The sequence below is a fragment of the Juglans microcarpa x Juglans regia genome, chromosome 2D (assembly GCF_004785595.1).
Source record: "Juglans microcarpa x Juglans regia isolate MS1-56 chromosome 2D, Jm3101_v1.0, whole genome shotgun sequence".
In the NCBI taxonomy this organism is placed as follows: domain Eukaryota; kingdom Viridiplantae; phylum Streptophyta; class Magnoliopsida; order Fagales; family Juglandaceae; genus Juglans; species Juglans microcarpa x Juglans regia.
This window is the reverse complement of record NC_054596.1, coordinates 14,593,049-14,612,010: the sequence shown is the minus strand read 5'-3', so window position 1 is coordinate 14,612,010 and position 18,962 is coordinate 14,593,049. Positions and strand designations below refer to the sequence as shown.

The 18,962-nt window shown below is 33.5% G+C and overlaps 1 protein-coding gene and 1 non-coding gene across 3 annotated transcripts; both read right to left on the bottom strand.

Moving 5' to 3' along the window:
• Positions 1-4,174: 4,174 nt before the first annotated feature.
• Positions 4,175-4,247, bottom strand: TRNAA-AGC. The gene has a single exon. It is a non-coding gene; the product is annotated as a tRNA-Ala (tRNA).
• A 1,049-nt stretch (positions 4,248-5,296) lies between these two features.
• LOC121249982 (inositol-3-phosphate synthase) lies at positions 5,297-8,779 on the bottom strand. 2 transcript variants are annotated; one of them, XM_041148877.1, is made up of 11 exons: positions 8,437-8,779; positions 8,186-8,254; positions 7,871-8,006; positions 7,537-7,784; positions 7,216-7,442; positions 6,995-7,110; positions 6,656-6,832; positions 6,368-6,556; positions 6,177-6,239; positions 5,558-5,691; positions 5,297-5,423 (listed from the first exon to the last, which is right to left on the bottom strand). In XM_041148877.1, exons 1-10 carry the CDS (start codon positions 8,622-8,624, stop codon positions 5,572-5,574), a joined length of 1,533 nt encoding a protein of 510 aa, XP_041004811.1. In that variant the 5' UTR covers positions 8,625-8,779; the 3' UTR covers positions 5,297-5,423; positions 5,558-5,571. The 2 variants fall into 2 exon arrangements, with proteins under 2 accessions (XP_041004811.1, XP_041004810.1); XM_041148876.1 differs by having other exon boundaries at positions 5,297-5,691.
• Between the last annotated feature and the right edge of the window lie 10,183 nt (positions 8,780-18,962).

The following is an 18,962-nucleotide window of genomic DNA, read 5'->3' as shown; positions in this document are numbered from 1 at the left end:
CAACATGAATCATAATAATAAACGTCGATCGAGTACAGACAATAATATTGTTCGAGTACTATAAAACAATGTTCTTCTATACAGATACTTCAATATATATATATATATATATATATATGTGTGTATGTATATAAATCTATGATATCAGGAGTACTTGGTACCCTATATACGTACCAAAGTGATCATGTCTTAAAAGATATTCCAATTTGACATTCTCATCAATTCTCAATTATTGTGATCTTGGATACCATTGCTTTCTTCAACGTACGAACTCCCTTTTGTTCTTTCCCTTAACTCATGAGCAATGAAGAAAAGAGGCTTTTTGGAGTTCTAAAATTATAAAATATTTATTCAGATTTTACTTCCTAACTATATATTCAATCGATTCTTATTTATAATTATTCAGCTCCCGATGATCAATTTAATATCATATTGCAACGTCCGCTTGGAACTACCTAAACCTTGCCAAAATGTATGAAACAACCAAGGAAAAATTTCCAGACATCAATTCACCTAAAATACACACACACACACACACACACACACACATATATATATATAACTTTATTTGCTGATTCCTGGCCCTACAACTTTCTCCTTTCGACCTGAAAATGCCATTAACTTATATATGACTCTGAAATGGGAATGGTCCCTTATACTCCTCAGAACCTACACATTTTCATTCTTACGTCGGCGAGGCAAGTCCCATAGAATTCAGTACCACCCAACATACATAACATATATATTTATATTTATATATATATATATATATATAACTTAGTAGATCCTTTTTAAATTATATAAGGTCCACATTTAATGACTGTACACCGTGCCCTTTAAAGCCGAGGACAAAAAACCGTGCTTGTAGGCCAAAATACAGATGGGATCGATCTGTTGGTCCGATTTTTAACACTTTTTCTTTCACTCTATAGTCTGCTATCTTAGAAACTTGTTCATAGTTATGCAAAATCTAGAGACAGCTGCTTGTGGTCTTAATAAAATAAATACTCAATGACGATCAATATCTTCAGTTTAATGTAAAAATCCATTTTTCCTACTTTTGTTTCGTTCTTGTTTTTGGTTTTTAAGATTTTCGCTTCTTTCAACGTACAGCAGGGAATAAATTGAGAAGAGATGGGGGGGAATCTATGGCAAATGGAAGTATAAGGTTGGCATGGTGTTCCCAATTAAAAATTGAAAGAGATTCATAATTTGGAGTTTTATGTGAATTGATTGATGGGATTACGATGAGTTGGTGTAGTAGTAGCAGCTGATGGGACCCTTGGCATGCACATATATAAAGTAACAATCCTTTTTGTCACCAAGGGACCACCCATAATTTAGACCTCAGATCTACCTCTATTGGGAATTTTTGGAAAGAACTTTAATATAAGTAGATTGATGTAAGGTTTTGCGGGATTTAAGGAACTTTATTTTTAAGTCACATGTAAACATTAATATTAGGAAAACCACATAATTAAAGAGGATTAAAATTGGAACCTAACTTGTCTCTTCTCATATGTAGTCTTGGATGATGATTACCACAAAGGTCCAAAATAAAAACCCAATTTTTTTTCTTTTTTTTAAATGCAAGAAAGCAGTAGTACTGAAGATATAATATTCTGCATTTTAAAAGAAAAAAAGTGTGAAATCTAGCTACTAGTATTACAATTCAGAGATGACATGATCAGTTATTTAATAAACCCATAAATCAGAAGGAAGCATTTTGATCCATAAAGTAAGCCGTTACCAGCTGATCAGCATGTCTTAATTATTTATGAAGATCATTGATTTTTTCGCTTTCGAACTGTATGAAATGCTTTAGATCGATAGTACTTGTACACATAAGCATATATATATATATATATATATATATTTATAGCCCAATAAAATATCAAACACATTTAGTGGATTAATGATGGCGGCCACTCTTCCTTGATGAAAGAGATAATAACATTGCCGGGTATTTTGAGTGCAGAACAGCTCCATGATATCTGTGTGTATATATATGTATGTATGTATGCCGGTGGTTAATAATTCATATCTACTGCAGTCCTAATTTGTTATTATTGCTTCAACATCAGGTGTCTGTGCTTATATATAAAAAAACAAACAGAAGAAAACAATGCAAAGTCATTTGAAGCTATAAAAAATATGATCAAGTCCAGTCCATTGGATTCAGTCAATTTCCCAAGATAGATCTGAGGTCATTACTCGATTTCCGGAGATTAGAAACCAGTATCAGACCATTTCTATCTGCTATGTTTTTAAAATGCAACCGAATCTTTAACATCACAGCTGCAAAGATTTTCTCTGAATTTTCTGATGGAGTCAATGGCCCTCCACTTGGCCCACCAGCTGGGCCGATAATCCACTCTGATCTCTCTCTCTCTCTCTCTCTCTAGTTTACAGATATGAATTAAGTATTCAGCTATATATTGCAAAATAGGTGCCTAGATTGTTTGATCTTTTTCCCACGGGTGGGAGTTGAGCTGTTAATTTGTTTTATGGGTTGCTTTTCAAAGTACAAAGGCTTCAATGTTGGGGTTTGGGGGGTCAGCACCTTCCCGTGCTTCCTGCCGAGTAAAGGGCCACTTATGGATTATCTTCAATCAACATGTACTGCAAGTATCTTTTGAATATACATCTTCACTTACTTTCTCGCAACCATTCATGCCATTTTATTTTCTATGCAGCTCAGTGAGTGTCTGTATGTGCATATATATATATATATATATATATATATATATATATATTTATCAAATGCACAAAAATCTTCGTCCGCTAATTAATCTGATCAAAGCTAGAAGTCCTGTTGATCTAAAAACTTCATTAATTATACACGATTGACTTGTCACAATGAACAGCAAATTCTCTCCTTAACTAACTGGTGACTGAATTTTATTATGCCTCTTGTTTTCCTTTCGCAAACCTTTAATTGGAACCTTCGATCGTAAAAAACAAAAAAAGCCTACCATGGAAAATATAATTATATATACCTGTAATTAGTCTATTCTCTCTTTCACTGCACATGTTCGCATTGCATGGTCCTGATCTTGAGCCGGAATTTGTAACCCTGATTTGAGACCAGGAGTGCATATCCCTACATGGCTACGTAGGCTTGATAATTTTACAAACAGTGATGTGATCGTAGTGGCTAATATGTGAAATCAATAAAGACTCCATTTTCAGGAATTTAGGATAAGTTTGGGAGATGGGATGAGACACAAAATTTTTATTTCATCTCATCTCATCATTACACATTTTTCAAATCTCCATACAAAATATAATAAACAATTCAACTTTTTCAAATTTCAATTCACATTTTTCAAATCCCAATACAATAATAATATTAAAACACAATATTTTAAACTCTCAAATAAAACATAAAATTCTCATCTCACCCTCCAAACCTGCCCTTAGACTTTGAGATTCACATGAGAGAGAGAGAGAGGAAGGACAGCCTGGCTTGGGTTTTAAAATCTTTAAAATTATTTCATTTTATCTTATCTAATTATTATAATTTTCTTAAATTATCATACAAAATATAATAAATAATTTAATTTTTTTAAATCTCAAAATAATAATAAGATTAAAAAAATAATATTTTAACAATATTTTATTCAACTTTAATTTCAACTCAATTTACAATCCAAACCTCCCCTAAACATTCCATTTGTATGCAACAACTCCTCTGAATCATAAGAGTAGTACTAGGCTGCCGCCCAACACTGATAGCTGGGTGTGCCACCTAGTACAAATTCATCTTCTTCTTTTTTTTTTTTTAATTTTTGTATTCATATTTTTTTTTATCATTTTTAAATATTTTTAAAAAATATAAAAATATATCAATATACTAATAATTGCTTTCTTAACTATTAATTAAAACAAAAAATTAAAAAAAATATATATATAAAAAATGTCAAAATGAGATGTCAAATAGTGTTTCTTGAATCATAAATAACTCCCTATATTTAGTTATTTTCTTCCGAGGCAAACTTCCCTTTCCACCGAAGTTTCTGTCACTTTCTCTACTTCTTCCCCTTACCAATATAAGTTTGTGTACGTCTATCTTGTACTGTCCCTCACAAGATTTCCTCCACCGTACAGCTAGCATCACAATCTCTCGGCCAGCTCGGTGGAAAGGGCAAAAATAACTAAAAGGGTAGAAATGTGGAGATGCGGGGTATCGATCCCCGTACCTCTCGCATGCTAAGCGAGCGCTCTACCATCTGAGCTACATCCCCGGATGAGAAATATGATCTACTGATATTTTATTAATAACTCTTGTATTCTGTTAAAATAAATTCTTTTTTAACATCATTTGTCGATTTTTTTTTTTTTTTTAAAAAAAAAAAGAAGAAATCATAATTAGGAGAAAACAAACAAACTAATATATATATATATATATATATATATCATATAGCCACTAATCATGGAAGCATATTGCAAGCGAAAGGTATATATACCAATTATGGGTTCCAACAGGGGACATGTTGTCCTTCCCATGACAGGACGAGTTCTTGATAGATCACTGTAAAAGCCCCCAGTTTTGGGCAATCCGCCTTTAGTCATTCGAAACAGTTTCAAAGAAGATAACTCACTTGTTCCCTACTTTAATTTTATGGCCTATTTTGTTCATTATATTTTGTCTGCACCTACTCACAATTTGGGAGAATCATGCTCTGTTGTTGAGTATCCTAATCTTTACGAGTGAGTGAGACTCTAGTAAAAATAAGTAAAGATTAAAATAATAATAATAATTTTTATTTATAGTCAAGCATGCTTTTTAACATATGATATGTGACTAACATTGAAGTGGTTAGTATATGAATCACTTCAAATTTGTCATACCAATAAGAATAGTTTATATTTAAAATGAAAAATAACTCAGCCCCCCCATATGTGATAGGTCCAACAAATTGATGTAGGGCAAAGGCCCAGGCCAGAGAAGGGAAAGAATAATTCCAACAGGCCCACACAAAAACGTTTTCCGGTAAAAAGAAGTACTGCATCTGCAGAGTATTTGGAAGAAAATATATTTGTTTATGAAATAATTATTTTTATAAAAGTAAATAAAATATAAAATTTATATAAAAAAAAATAGAATTATTCAATGGTTGGAATGTTCCAGTTAATAATTATAGAGATCTCCGGCCACAAATTAATCAAGTATATTTGTGGACCTTATACTTTTATGCAGAGCTACAAAGTGAAACCATACTTCCTTTCGTTTATCGCCAACAAGTTGATTGCTTTTAAGTTATAACAAAGAAAACCGCACAAGACAACGTTGTAACTACTAGATCATTTAAATATATATATATATATATATATATATATTTATCTATTTCCAACACAAAATAGTTGCTCGCTCCAGAATGAGCTTTTAAAGCAAACAGGGGCCACAGTTGAGAGCCCCTCTGCAAAAGATAAAATTAGAAACTTCAAACATACAAATAATGCTACAACCAACAACCAACATTAACATCACGCACAGACAGATGGCTAAGGGGGATGATTCGTGAAGTTTTAAGAACACATCTCCCCTCAATCCTTTCATGTTGTAATTCACTTGTACTCCAAAATCATGTTGTTTTCTGGAGCAAGTCCAACGCAAGCCCTCAGTATGTTCTCAAGCATAGCCCGCTGCTTTGACAGTGCATTCACCACTGGTGTGCCCGGTGGAACCTGTTATCACCAGCCCAACGTCATTAATAAAGGCAAAATACTCGAATGACAAACCCGATTAATTACTCGTTCCCACTTAATTTTCCAAATTAAAGTTTGTTCCGTCACTGATTTGTGAACCGAGTAAGAACCATAAATGAAAGGGTTTCATAAATTCACTTTTCCCAGAATTGCTACAAAGATTAAAAAAACTACATTCACAAAACGTAGTTTCATAACATCCGTTAAATCTATTACATCAAGTATTTGTTTCATTTTTTTTTTTTTTTTTTTTTAATCAAGGCAAAGGAGGAGGGGTCGGGTCCTCAAGGACAACAGGTATATTCCTCGAAAATACTGGTAATGACTAGGAAGAGAGACTGACAAATCGTCAAGAGATGGATAAGAAATGTAAGGTATTAAAAACTTGGGCTTAGAACTCTTATATGGTACAAGCATATGCATAGCAAATAAAAACATTGAAATTGAACAGAATTTAGACGTACAAGAGGGGCCTTGGTAAGGTAACTGAGAATCGTGGCCACAGGGTGGAATGAGTGAAACTTTCCCTGCAATTAAAAACAAAAACAGCTTAGATTTCATTATCACATATCTGCAGGTGCATGTGTGTGGTAGCCAAGTTAGGATGCTAATGACTGATGTTTGCTTGAACAAAAAAAAAAAAAAAAACACAGACCTCGTCTTCAGCTTTGAGCTGGATACGAGTACTGAGCTCGGCAAGAAGCACCAAATCTAGAATTATGGGAGCAGCCAACAGGGAGTCCTCGCACGTGTTGTGCAGAACTATGGTGTTTTTCCCACCCATGAATATTTCTGAGGTGTACTCATCCATGGCTCTCTTGCTATCCCCCACGTACGGTACATACTAAAACGCAATTCCCATACCACACCAGAAGTGTTAGATCAAAACAAAGGAAAGCTAGACAGACAGAGAAAACTAAAGTATAAACTGCAAGTAAATTACCTTAATCACCACGACATGGTCAGGATGCTCGCCAGGCTCATAGAGGATGGCGTTGCTGGAGACCATGTCATCAACGACGTTGCTCTTGGAGATCTCTTTGGAGCGGAAGGTTTGTGGGGCTGAGAGATTCATGCCGTCATTGTTTCCCAGATGGTTGTAGCTCACTATAGACGTTGGCTGCCACCATTTATGAGCACCACATGTAACAGTTTAGATTTGAACACGGCCTATTTTAGTTTTCGTAATCAAGAAATTCTAGAGGTTGCAATGCAAATTTGTTACACCTCGCCAAAAAGATTTACATAGAGTAAGATAAGAAGAACAGATTTGCTAATGTACCTTAATACCAGCCCCAACAAGGAAATCGACCAACACAGATTTCATCTTGGTCTGACCACTCTTGAAGTCATCTCCACCAATCAAACTGTTCCTCTTAATAGCCAACTCAATCAATCCTGAAAATATCATAAGCAAAGTTGCAACCTCAGTTACAATCAAACGCTTGACAACCATATATGGGCTAAATTAAGGGGAAAAAAGTTCTTTTTAAGCACAAGAACCTGGGACAAAAGTGTTCTGAGGGCTTCCATTGATGAAAGGAATATTTTCAAGAATACAGGCCAAAGCATACAAGGTGGAAGGAGATATCTCAGCTTCGTTCTTCTCCAAAGAAGCGAAAAGGTTGTCCACTGTGTCGTTTAGCCCCACAGTCACATTACTGTACCTCTCTGTGTTTGCGGTCCACAGCACGACTACCTTGTCCACCTTATTTGCCTCCTTGAACTCCCTAATCAGGACATAAAAGTAGCAATAAGCACCAAACCAACTTTTTACCCTCAACTGACGCTTCTCTAATGACTGACAAATAGCACTTTAATTACCTGATATCTTTAATGATTTGTTGGACTTGTTCTTTCTTGGTCCCTTCGATCACGTTGTTGGCACGTGAACCTTGGTTTGCAGCAATAAAATCAGGGTCGTAGATTCCAGGGAGTGGGACCATGGATTCCATGTAGGGCCTCAATTGTTTCTGCAGATCAATGTCCAGGACCTTGCCCCTGGCCATAGCATCTGCTAGGTTCATGTCACTGATATCCCAACCCCCAAACACAATGTCATCCGGGTTCACCTGGTATACAACATCGAATGGCAAGACTTAATAAAGCATGTAGGGCTTCTTATTTTACAGCATCCAAACAGAGAAGTTTTAGGTACCATTGGGAGCAGGCTCTTGAACGGAGCATAGATCTCCTCTCCATTGAAAGACCCAACTCGAATTGTTGATGCTTGGGTTAGGGAGCCAAAATAATTGGCTTGTTGCACTTTGTCCTTGGTTGCCCAGGAGATGCCTCTGAGAATATTCAATACCAGATCTGGAGTTAATTGAATACTATTCTACTAAAAACATGTCTGAATAAAGTTTTAACAACATTATCATGCCAAAAACAAAATTTTAAGCACAAAGAACAGGAATTCGAATTTAGTCTGCTGCAGTACGATACCCAGTAAGAGTAAGATTAAGAAACTCACTCTCGGTTGGCAATAACACCAGCAGTGAGGGTTGAACCGTTGTTTCCTCCCCATCCCACAAGCATAACCCTAACAAAAAGGATAGAACTTGTGAATTAAAATGAAGAGACGAATGAAAATCAAAGTTTTAAAAATGGCCCAGGAAAAAAGGCATGAAATCTTAATCTTGAAATTAAAATGGCGTTTTTTTTTTTTTTTTTGTCCTTTTTTTTCCTGGAGAACCAAAGGGGAGAGGGATTTGGGTGACAAACCCTAGTTTAGGAACATGGGTCTCAGTCTTGAATTCATATTTGACAGTCTTAGGCTTGACAACCCACTGATAGGTGCCATTTCTGCTCTCATGGACAAGCTCAGTGGTCTCGTAGTTGTACACAGAATGAATCTCATTCTCTGTATACTTGACGTTCGGACTCTCTACCTTAAAGCTCTCAATGAACATTTTCTCCCCAAGAAAAAATGGGATTGATAAAATTTAGAAGAAACGGACCAAATGAGATCCTATAAACCAGAAGCAGAAGCAGAAGAAGAAGAAGAATCGTATGGCAATGTATTCCTCCTCTTCCCTCAATCTTAACGCCTTGTGCTCCTCCCCACCGCTCCACTGAATTGTATATATAGAGGAAAAATACGACTATGTAGCTACACGTGGCGGAGTTTGAATGGGTAGGGGCCCCCCCGGTGTAAGCTTGGCCATGCATAGGAAACAAATGGCATAGTAGTGCTGGACCGCACGTAGAGATGACACGTTGCGATATGTGGACGAGTGTTACGCGTGGCGAAATCTGGCGACGCCATTATCTGAGATCGGCGTGGGGTCCACGGTTTTGGAAGGTACTCGAAGGATAGGAGATTAGGAGCGGAGACGGTGACTCGTTAGCGGACCGGCTCGTAGTGCTGGAAGCCTGGAACTCTAACGCGCACGCGCGGGTCCTCGCGTTCTGGAGATCCCAAAAGGCTGTTATTAAGATGAGTTTTGTCACTCGTTATCTTAGTACATATCATATTTATTTTTATTTTTTTTTTAAATTTTTTAAATTTTATTCTTTTTAAATTAATTAATTTTTTTCTATTCATTATCTATATTACATATTTAATAAGAGAAAGAAATTAAAAAATAAATAAAAAATTATATGTGATATGTACTATAAAGATGATTAACAGAATGTTTTATACACTTTGTGAGCAAATAAATTTTATAAGATTAAACTCCTTGTTTTACGTTAATATTAAATTTATTTTAAAATAAAATTAATTATATAATTTCACGTATCACATCAAATCATATACATTTATTTATAAATTTATTTTTATAATATTTATTTATAACTAAATCATTTTTCTTTTAAATTATTCAGGATTTTATTTGTTAAAAAAAAATCTTAAAATTAATTTTATTATAAATCAAATATTTTTATTAATATATAAATATAGTAAAAAGTATATTCTATACCTCAACTTATAGGATTATATACATATATAAGAATAATATTAGATATAATTTTAGAGTATATACGTCTAGCACATTTAAAAATAAATTAATTATTAAAAAATAATTTTTTATTTAGATTCCAAATTTATTTTTTTAAAAAAATATGTTAAACTTATGTATGTTAAAACTATGTAAATCATTTTGTAACATTTGATGAGACAATGACAAGAACATGTACACTTACAATTTTTTAACATATATCCCCTTATACTTAAAAGTGGCTATAAACGGATGAACAGTATGAGCAATAAACTTATTTTACATTTTTCTTCTTTCCCTTACGTACATCTTTGCATCCGCGTCTCTCTCTACATCTTCATAATAAAATTACCACAAAATCACGATAAAATCACCATACAAATCACAAAATCACTACATAAGTTTCTACACAAATTACAAATCAAGGGTCATTGACTGGAGGAAATGAGGAAGTGGAGGAGTCGTCAGCAAAAGACGAGACTAGTGGTGGTGGTGTGGTGCCATACGAGTGGTTAACGGCGGCGCTACAGGGAGAAGCCCGTGCGTGTAGAGGAAGAGAGAGGGCTACAGGCTTTGGCCTATTGCAGGGGGAGAGAGAGAGAGAGAGAGGTTTGTGGAGATGAGATCGGCATGGGAATGTCACCGGTGACTGGACTTGGTGGTAGCACAGTAGCGGCGACCGATGGCACTGGGAGGAGTCGAGGAGAAGAGAGATCGAGAGGGAAAGGGGCTTGCTATTGGAAGGAGGGAGAAGAGAGAGGGAATAGGAAAAAATGAGGGGAAAAGTTAGGGTTTGAGGTTTTAAATCTCAACCCTTCATCTTGAATCTCCAGAATTGATCAAACAGTAAAAGTTAAAACATTAAAAATAACTAACTTAAAATAGATAATTAAAATATAAATTCAACTTTAATTTATAAAATATGAATCTTTCATCATTAAATAAATGATAGAGTTTTGTTAAATATTTTTAAGAGAGTAAAACCATATAAATAATTAGAGTTTTTAATATAATTTAAATCTCATAATATTCCTAATTAAATAAAATCATATAGATAAAATGATTTCCTACCATTATAATATTTTTGGAGTTTCTAAAATAAAATAGACTTATTTTAATGATGAAAAAATGTGAGAGTAATATAGAAATAAAAGACTGTATTTTTTCAGTGCTTCTTAGGTCATTGAATAGTGTGATTGAATTCTACAATTCATACATTTTGTTACAAAAATTATGACTAGAATATTCAAAATCTTTTAATTTTTATATTAATATTACGGTAATGTTTTGTTATCATTATGATACTTATGAAAATTCATTTTTCTGTTCTTATGTATTAAATTATTAATTAATTAATTTTATTTAAAAAATTATATTATTTTTACATTTTGTGGATATTAATCGCGTGCATTGCACGGATATATATATATATATATCCACCTTTGACCGGTTTAACTGTACGTACTGTCTCTGGTGAATTGCTTTTTGTTTTCTTGCCTATTTTGTTTTCTACTGAGAATTTACTGGAGACTCTGTTGACTTTTAAAAGCCCAACCCCAGTACAACAAAGCTACTGAGAGAAAAACAGAAACTGTTGGCATTACAGGCACAACCCCATCAGGTACTTAATGAGACTTTGAGTCCGCCCAGAGTGCCCGCTAGTAGTGGCCGTTGGTTATAAATATATATATATATATATATATATATATATATATTTTATTTATATTTTTTAATATATTTAAATATTTTTAAAAAATAAAAAAATATATCAATATACTTCAAATCATTTCTTTCCTCATTAAATAAAAAAAAAATTTACTGAACAATCAAATGGAACGGTCAATTTGAAATGACAAACTAGCTTTATTCTAAGACTTTTGTCACGTGGAATCTCACTGCTTCTGTGTTCTTAAAGAATAAATTAAATATATATATATATATATATATATATTTTACAAATTACATAATTCACCTAGCCAGCAAACAATACCAATGGATCAGTTGACAATTAGTGTATTTCTTTTCAATTTTTAGCTATAAATTACTTATAGCACTTATCAAGAATCATCTTTATCAATTATAATTAAAACATAAGGTACATATATATCTCAGCGTACATCTTGGTTGATATTCGACATATAGGATCAATATCATTAATTATCTATTTATTATATATATATAGCTATATATGATAAGTCATGTAAATAAATGTTTACATGAGTCTCATGATTTGATATTGTAAACTATATAAGAAAAAACCAAAGGAAAGAACGCATGCAGGCTTGTTATATTAGAGTATATATGTAGTACTGAGTCTTGTCTTGAGATCTATCTTGACAGTTGATCACTAGTAGCATTATGATGATGATCTGCAGATGATTGTGATTTCGTATGCTGCAGTACTGTTGTTTCCATATGGAGTTAGCTTGTACCCTTCCTATGAATTATTGGCTGGACTATTGAAGGCTGAGCTGTCAGCTGAGTTGGCACATGGAACAGTAAATAAAGAGCTGTATTTCCAAATTCTGTGTTGAGATTTGAAACACATATCAGTACTGATGTGGAAGATATATATAAAGATATGCCACATCAACTAATAAATTGAGTTTTCGATTTTTTTTTTTTTTTTACTTTAATTGGAGTCAAATTGATACACTTTTAAGTTTACAAGTAGCATAATTCAAACTGTAAATAATCTAACAGATCGACTATTCAGTCTCTTTATGTGTATTTTGAGTTCATAGCTAGCTGGCATAATGAAAGGTTGCACCGTTGCAGCTTAGATCGATGCCACATCACAAAAGCTTCATGATCTACATATATGCCTTCTGATCTTCTTCCCAATACTGATCATCTTTCTCCCGCTCTCCATGCATGTTTCCTATACATGCGCGCGCACACATTCTCTCTAAAATATATATAATTAAGAATATCAATACAACAAATTAAAGGTCCCAAACTAGTGCTAGCCATTAAAAAAGATAAGCATGCGGGTATTAGAATAGCTTATGCAAACATGCATGCATGCATGCTGCGGGGGACGTAGTAAAAATGGTGTACAAACTCACTCTATTTTGTCAAAAATAAAATTCATGAATATATATATATATATATATATATATATATATATATATATAGTATGTTGTTGACCAGTAATTTAAATTATTATCCTCCTTTATTTTAAGGGGTTTTGTCCTTTTCGAGAAACTCCACGTACGTCCCCGCTCCGTGGGACGGGGGATGATCATAGATGTCTATATTTCGTTTTTCTTCCTCCTGTAAATTATCATAGTGGTATGTACTATCAGCACTATACATGGTAGGTCAGGGAATGCTGCATGTCTTGAACATGCATGCATGGATATAAATGGGCGAAAAAAGAATATATCCATACTTAAAAGAGCTTATCTCATTTTGAACAAGACTTATAAACAGTAATGAACAGTTACATTTTCCTCTCTCACGTATGTCCTTTTACATCCTCATATGTCTATTTACATCCTCACAACAATTACCAAACAACATCACACAACAGAGCAAACAAAACCACACAACAGAGTAAGGGAACTGCGACGTGGCTGCTAGAGGCGGCATACAACGACATCGTGGTGGTCCTATGGAGGTGGATCTAGGATTCAGTGAAGAGAAAGGGCATGAGAAGAGCTGGGGCTTCGGCTGGAGGAAATGAGGAAGCAGAGGGGTCGTCGGCGAAGGAAGAGGCTGGTGGTGGTGGTGCAGTAGCATGGGGGTGGCTAACGGCAGCGCTACGGGGAGAAACCCGTGCGTGTAGAGGGGTTGCGTGCGTGGGGCTAGGAAGGAGCTATGAGTGGTGGGTTCCATGGAAGTGATCCACGGCGTGAAGGGAACTAAGTGTTGGTGCTTAGTGGAGCTGGGGCTGAGCTGCGGTGGCGCATGGGTAGAGAACCTGTACGTCGAGACCCATTTCGGGTTGTTCGCATGCGGCTGAAGGAGGAGCTGCCAAGGAGCTTCAATGGTGGGGTTTGGTCGCTGGCGTGAGGGGAAGCCACTGAGGTGGTCGATGACGCCACAGGGTGGTGCATGGCGGCGCTGGGTTGCTTGAGGGAGGAGATCGGGTGAGAGAAAGGGAAGACGTGCGGCTGGGAAGGAGAGAGAAGGAGAAATGGAAAGTGAGGGGAAAATAGGGTTTTAAATCCCAATCGTTTATATTGAATCCTCATATTTGATCTAACGGTGGAGGTTTAAACACTATTTAAACTAACTTAAAATAGATATTTAAAATATAAATACCATATCATACACTTAAAATCAACTTTAATTTATAAAATCTTAATCTTTCATGAAGTTTTGCTAAATATTTTTAAGAAATTAAAACCATATAAATAATTAAAGTTTTTAACATAATTTAAATCTCATAATATTCTTAATTAACTAAAACAAAAGAATGGAGAGCACGAACAGAGAGGGTGGATTAGCTTCATACGAAGCTCACTATATCTTCTGCATATTTGAAGGTAACATGACATGTATGCATTGATCTCTACCATCAAATATGATTAATTTGTAGAGCTAAAACTTCCATACAGCTTTAATAATATTTTCAACAATTTTATTTTTTTAAACACATTATTTTCAATTAAACAAATGGGCAAACGTCCTTTGCACATTATATAACTGCTAGTATATATATATATATGTACGTACGTACGTGTGTGTCCCTAACGAGATCCCTACATGCATGGACGTCCTAATTAAATCTGATTTAGTGCTATTTTATTCATTATTCGAGACCTGTAAGCCCCTCAAAATTAATGGGATTAGCCAAAAAGGCAAGCAAATTAACGATCATCATCATGTGTATAGTTGTCGCTTTTATTAGTGAATTAATGGCGAATGGCTAAAAAGGGATTTTCTTAAGCAAGTCATTAGTCATGAATAGAAAAGAAATGTATGAGCTTTTATAAGGGGCAGCGCAATTAAGTAGAGAAAATAACGTTATTTGATCATAAACATAAATATGCGCAGTAGTACCAAGTGCATTGAACAGTACTGAGTGTCAGAATCATGTGAAATCCAGAGGACGGGAGTCCCTCAAATGGAGAGCCAGCAACCACGAGATGCATTAGTGGTTACGTGAGCTCGATGGACGCATCATTGAGATTGAGTGGCCATCCTCCTCCACTGGCCTATTACAACTGAAGCAAAAAAGGTCAAAAGCCCTTTAAATGCCCCCAAACACAACCCCCATGCATGCAAATTGTAAATAGCAAATAAGTGGAAGGTCATTTTATGGAAGGGAAGTGTCCTATATATATATATATATATATGGGAGTCCCCACGCCATTTTCTTCATCCTCGCTTGCACTAAACCAAATCAACTTCTCCAGTATTGGGACCCCACGTACGTACCTTTTGTTTGGTAGCTCAGAGATGGAGACTGCGCGCGAGCTGATGACTGATGAGGAGATAACAAAATAAATTATTACATGTCTAGGAAAAAGAGAAGAGGAGAGGAGGAGATCAAGATTTCTTAAATTATTTTATCTAAATAGTTTATAGAACAATTTGACGAAATTTACAGCAGATGCATCCTATTATATAGTCGTATATGGTATTGAGGTTCATCGTTGCATGTTCACACATACTATTTAATATAGATAAGTGTATTATATGTTGTGTTTATCTCTTTTTATATTATTATAAAAAATATACGATTAGAAAAACTAAAGGCTCAATCTCTAATTCAAAATCTTTTTCTTCTATAAAAATTAATTACCATTAAGATTTATAAAGAAATGTATTGTAAAAATAAAATATAAATAACTAAATCTATTTGTATTAAGTTTTTGAAACAAGTGGTCGTTATTTTACATAATATCAGAGTAAAAGTTTTGAGTTTAAATTTGATTATACATTTTAATTTATTTAATTAAATATTTTATATGTTAAATCAAAAAAATCTAGAAATTTTTTAATTATGTGACAGTGTGAGATTGAGATTTGATGTTTGAACTGATCATAAGTAATGCATGGTAATCTTTGATCACTTGTTAGGGCCAAATAACCGCATGCTTAATTTCCCCTTTCTTTAGTACTCTCTCGATCGTTCCATTCAACCTTAGCTAGCACAAGCACAGAAAGTAATTAACTATTTTGTTTAGTCGAGGAAAAAGTTCGAATGGTCCCTACGTACCTAGCTAGCTAGCTGCAGTCACTTTCATATTGATCGGGGCCACCTCGATCGTTAAATGGCACGTAGCGTTGAAAGCAGGGTCATGTCACATGAAAGCTGGTTCTTCCGCTTTTACCTAATTTCATGTGCAATGAATAATTTACATCTACATATATATATATATATATATATATATATAACATACAATATTTTATACAACATTTTTTTATAATATATTATAAAAATAAAAATATTTTTATAAAATAATGTTAATTTTATAAAATATTTTATAAAAATATCCCTCTTTTTAAACATTAATATATAAAGTATTGTATAAAGTGTTTTGTATTTTTCATTTTCATACATATATATATATGTGTGTGTTTAATTTTGTTATTGATGATCTGGATATTCAATCAAACAGTAATCCCTCCTTTTTTTCTTTTGATCTTTTGTTTCTTTTCTGGTCTTTAACCTGATGATATTGTCTGATCCCTATCTCCTTTTTCTCAGACATAATGGCCGGCCCGATGGTTCAAGAAAACGCTAAAAGTCCTTTCTCTAGAGTACTCTAGTTCTCCATATTTATCCCATATTCTGAAATTATAAAAGAAAACAAAATAATAAGTAAACAAATTTAATGATTCCTTGTTTGTATCAATGTAGAAAAAGGTGGAGTTACTGTGCATGAAGATCACATGGTCGGTCTGATAAAAAAAGAAAAACAAAATAAACTTAGGAGTGACGGAAGCATATATATAATATATATATATATATATATATATAGTACATTCTCAATCCATAATGTCACACTACCGATAAGAGTTAATTATTAATTTGATTGCTAGAATGGCCAGTATTCTATCTTTTAATTGGTTGAATTAATGATTCATGTGTATGCAATATTGTTTTTTTTTTTTTTTTTTTTTTTTTTTTTTCTTCCTGTGATCACTTGCTACTATATATATATACGGCCGGTTTTGATTTTCCAAAACTCGATCATGGATCATGACAACAATAAAAGAAGAAAGAAAACTAAAATCGGTAAAATGATCATTTAATGGTAGTAAATATATCACATCATACTTAATGAAATGAAAATAAGATAATAGTATGGTGTATAGAATTTTTTTTTTAAAAAAATTATGAAATAGGTTACAATTATTCTTCAATTATCATGGACTGCATGTGAGTTCGCACCCATTCGTCTAATATATATGTGCGGTTCTCCCTTAATATTCTCGAAACCCAAGCACGAAAAAGGAATCTTGATATTATTTCATGCTTCCTTGAACCGTAATTAGTCTACTGATGATGAGTATGGTACTGGCCGGTGCCGATCACAAAACAAAACAAAAACAAATTAAATCATTGAAAAAGCAGGAATGGATACTAGAACATAATATAATGTATGGGCCCTAGTGTTATTTAATTAAGTCAAAAATTGAATGATTTTTTTCAACAACTTAGGTTTTTAGGACAATCTTTACTTTAATGATCTCCTAATAAGACTGATTCAATCTAGCGCACCATATATATATATATATATATATATATATATTGAATTGACAATATTTTAATTATAAAAAAATTATATAAAAATAATCTCACAAATTGATATGATTTAATTTATGTAGTTCATTAAATTATAAAATTACTTTTATTATAAAATATATCTAACATATATCAATTATATATAAGATTATTTTGAATATGATCGACAATATATATATTGAGGTATGTACCAAATGTCCCTATCAAACGAGCACATTAGTACAAATGAATTTTTTTATTTTTTTATTTTTTAAAAAATATTTTTTAAGTAAAAAATAAAAGAAATTATAAATTTATTAATAAACATTAAAAAAATAAAAAAAATAAAAAAATATGAGTGAACAGATATAATAGTCCTATTATCATTTTTCTTTTGAATAATTTTTTTAATGATGAAGCAGTACTATGACATGAAAACGTCACTAGATCTAGGGTTAGTACTGGGTTAGGGCTGAAGTTCAGGACGAGAAAATTCTAATCAATATTCAAAGAACATTATAACGAGCTATAGATTCCATGCAGGTCAGTCACGTCCGAAGTCGTTCTCTGTCTGCAGCTCACCTCAACCTGTCACTACATCAACAGTTAAACTTTGAGAAGGCGACATCTTTGATCAGAGCAATAAACTTTTCAAAAAGTGCCCTGGAAGTGTATATTTGTGTGGTTGGACAAGGCAACTGAAAAGAAAAAGGTAGGGGATGGATGCTGCTAGATTGTACCTGTTATGACATGTTTCAACAAACTTCCCCCATGACTTTGGTTTGGTGAGGAAGAGTCCCGTGAATCTATCATGTCTTCTTTGTTTTTTAAAGTACTCATGCATGTTGTCATCAAACACATTTTGAGCCCAAGTATGCAGCTTCTTCCCTTTCATAAAACGTCGTTCTCGGCGAGTTTGCAAAGGTTTGAAAATTAATTTAGAGGTTAAAAGAACACTTCATCTTATTTAATTTAGAGACATATTTTAGATAAAGAGATCTTATAAAAATAAATACACAAATTAACATAATTTAATATGATATATTATATTGTAAATTTAATAATTTTATTGTAAAATATATATCTTCTATATATAAATGCAGCAATAATCCAAAAAACAAGAGTGATCTTTTATTCAACTTTTTCCTTTCGGTTTTATCCCACGTGGGTTGTCTGTTTTGTTCTCACTTCTCCGTGATTTGTCTGGAAGTTTCTTGTTCTACCTTGGTTAAATAAGTGTCTATATCGGATGAATGGTATTTTTGGTTCACTATTTTTTTTCCCAATTTTGCGTGTTTTCTCAAGAAACTCTCTTCTATTTTGTACTTTTTTCTTCCTTTCACCGACTTTGTAACACTACAAGAGATATGACTGTTTGCCATGATTTTTTTTTTCCAAGACACTCCATCGTAGAAAATAAAGAGTTTATTACACAAAAATTGATCGTGGGAAAAGAATGAGCCTTTTCCCACAATATTACATCGGCAAGTAAGCATTTGTGGGGAAAAAATGTTTTTCTGACGAGTAAATGGTTATTGCGGCGACGACGGGTCGCCGCAAATAGTTTTGCGAATTTTTTGTCTATTTATCGGGTTATTGCTTTTTGTGATGACCCAATTAACTTT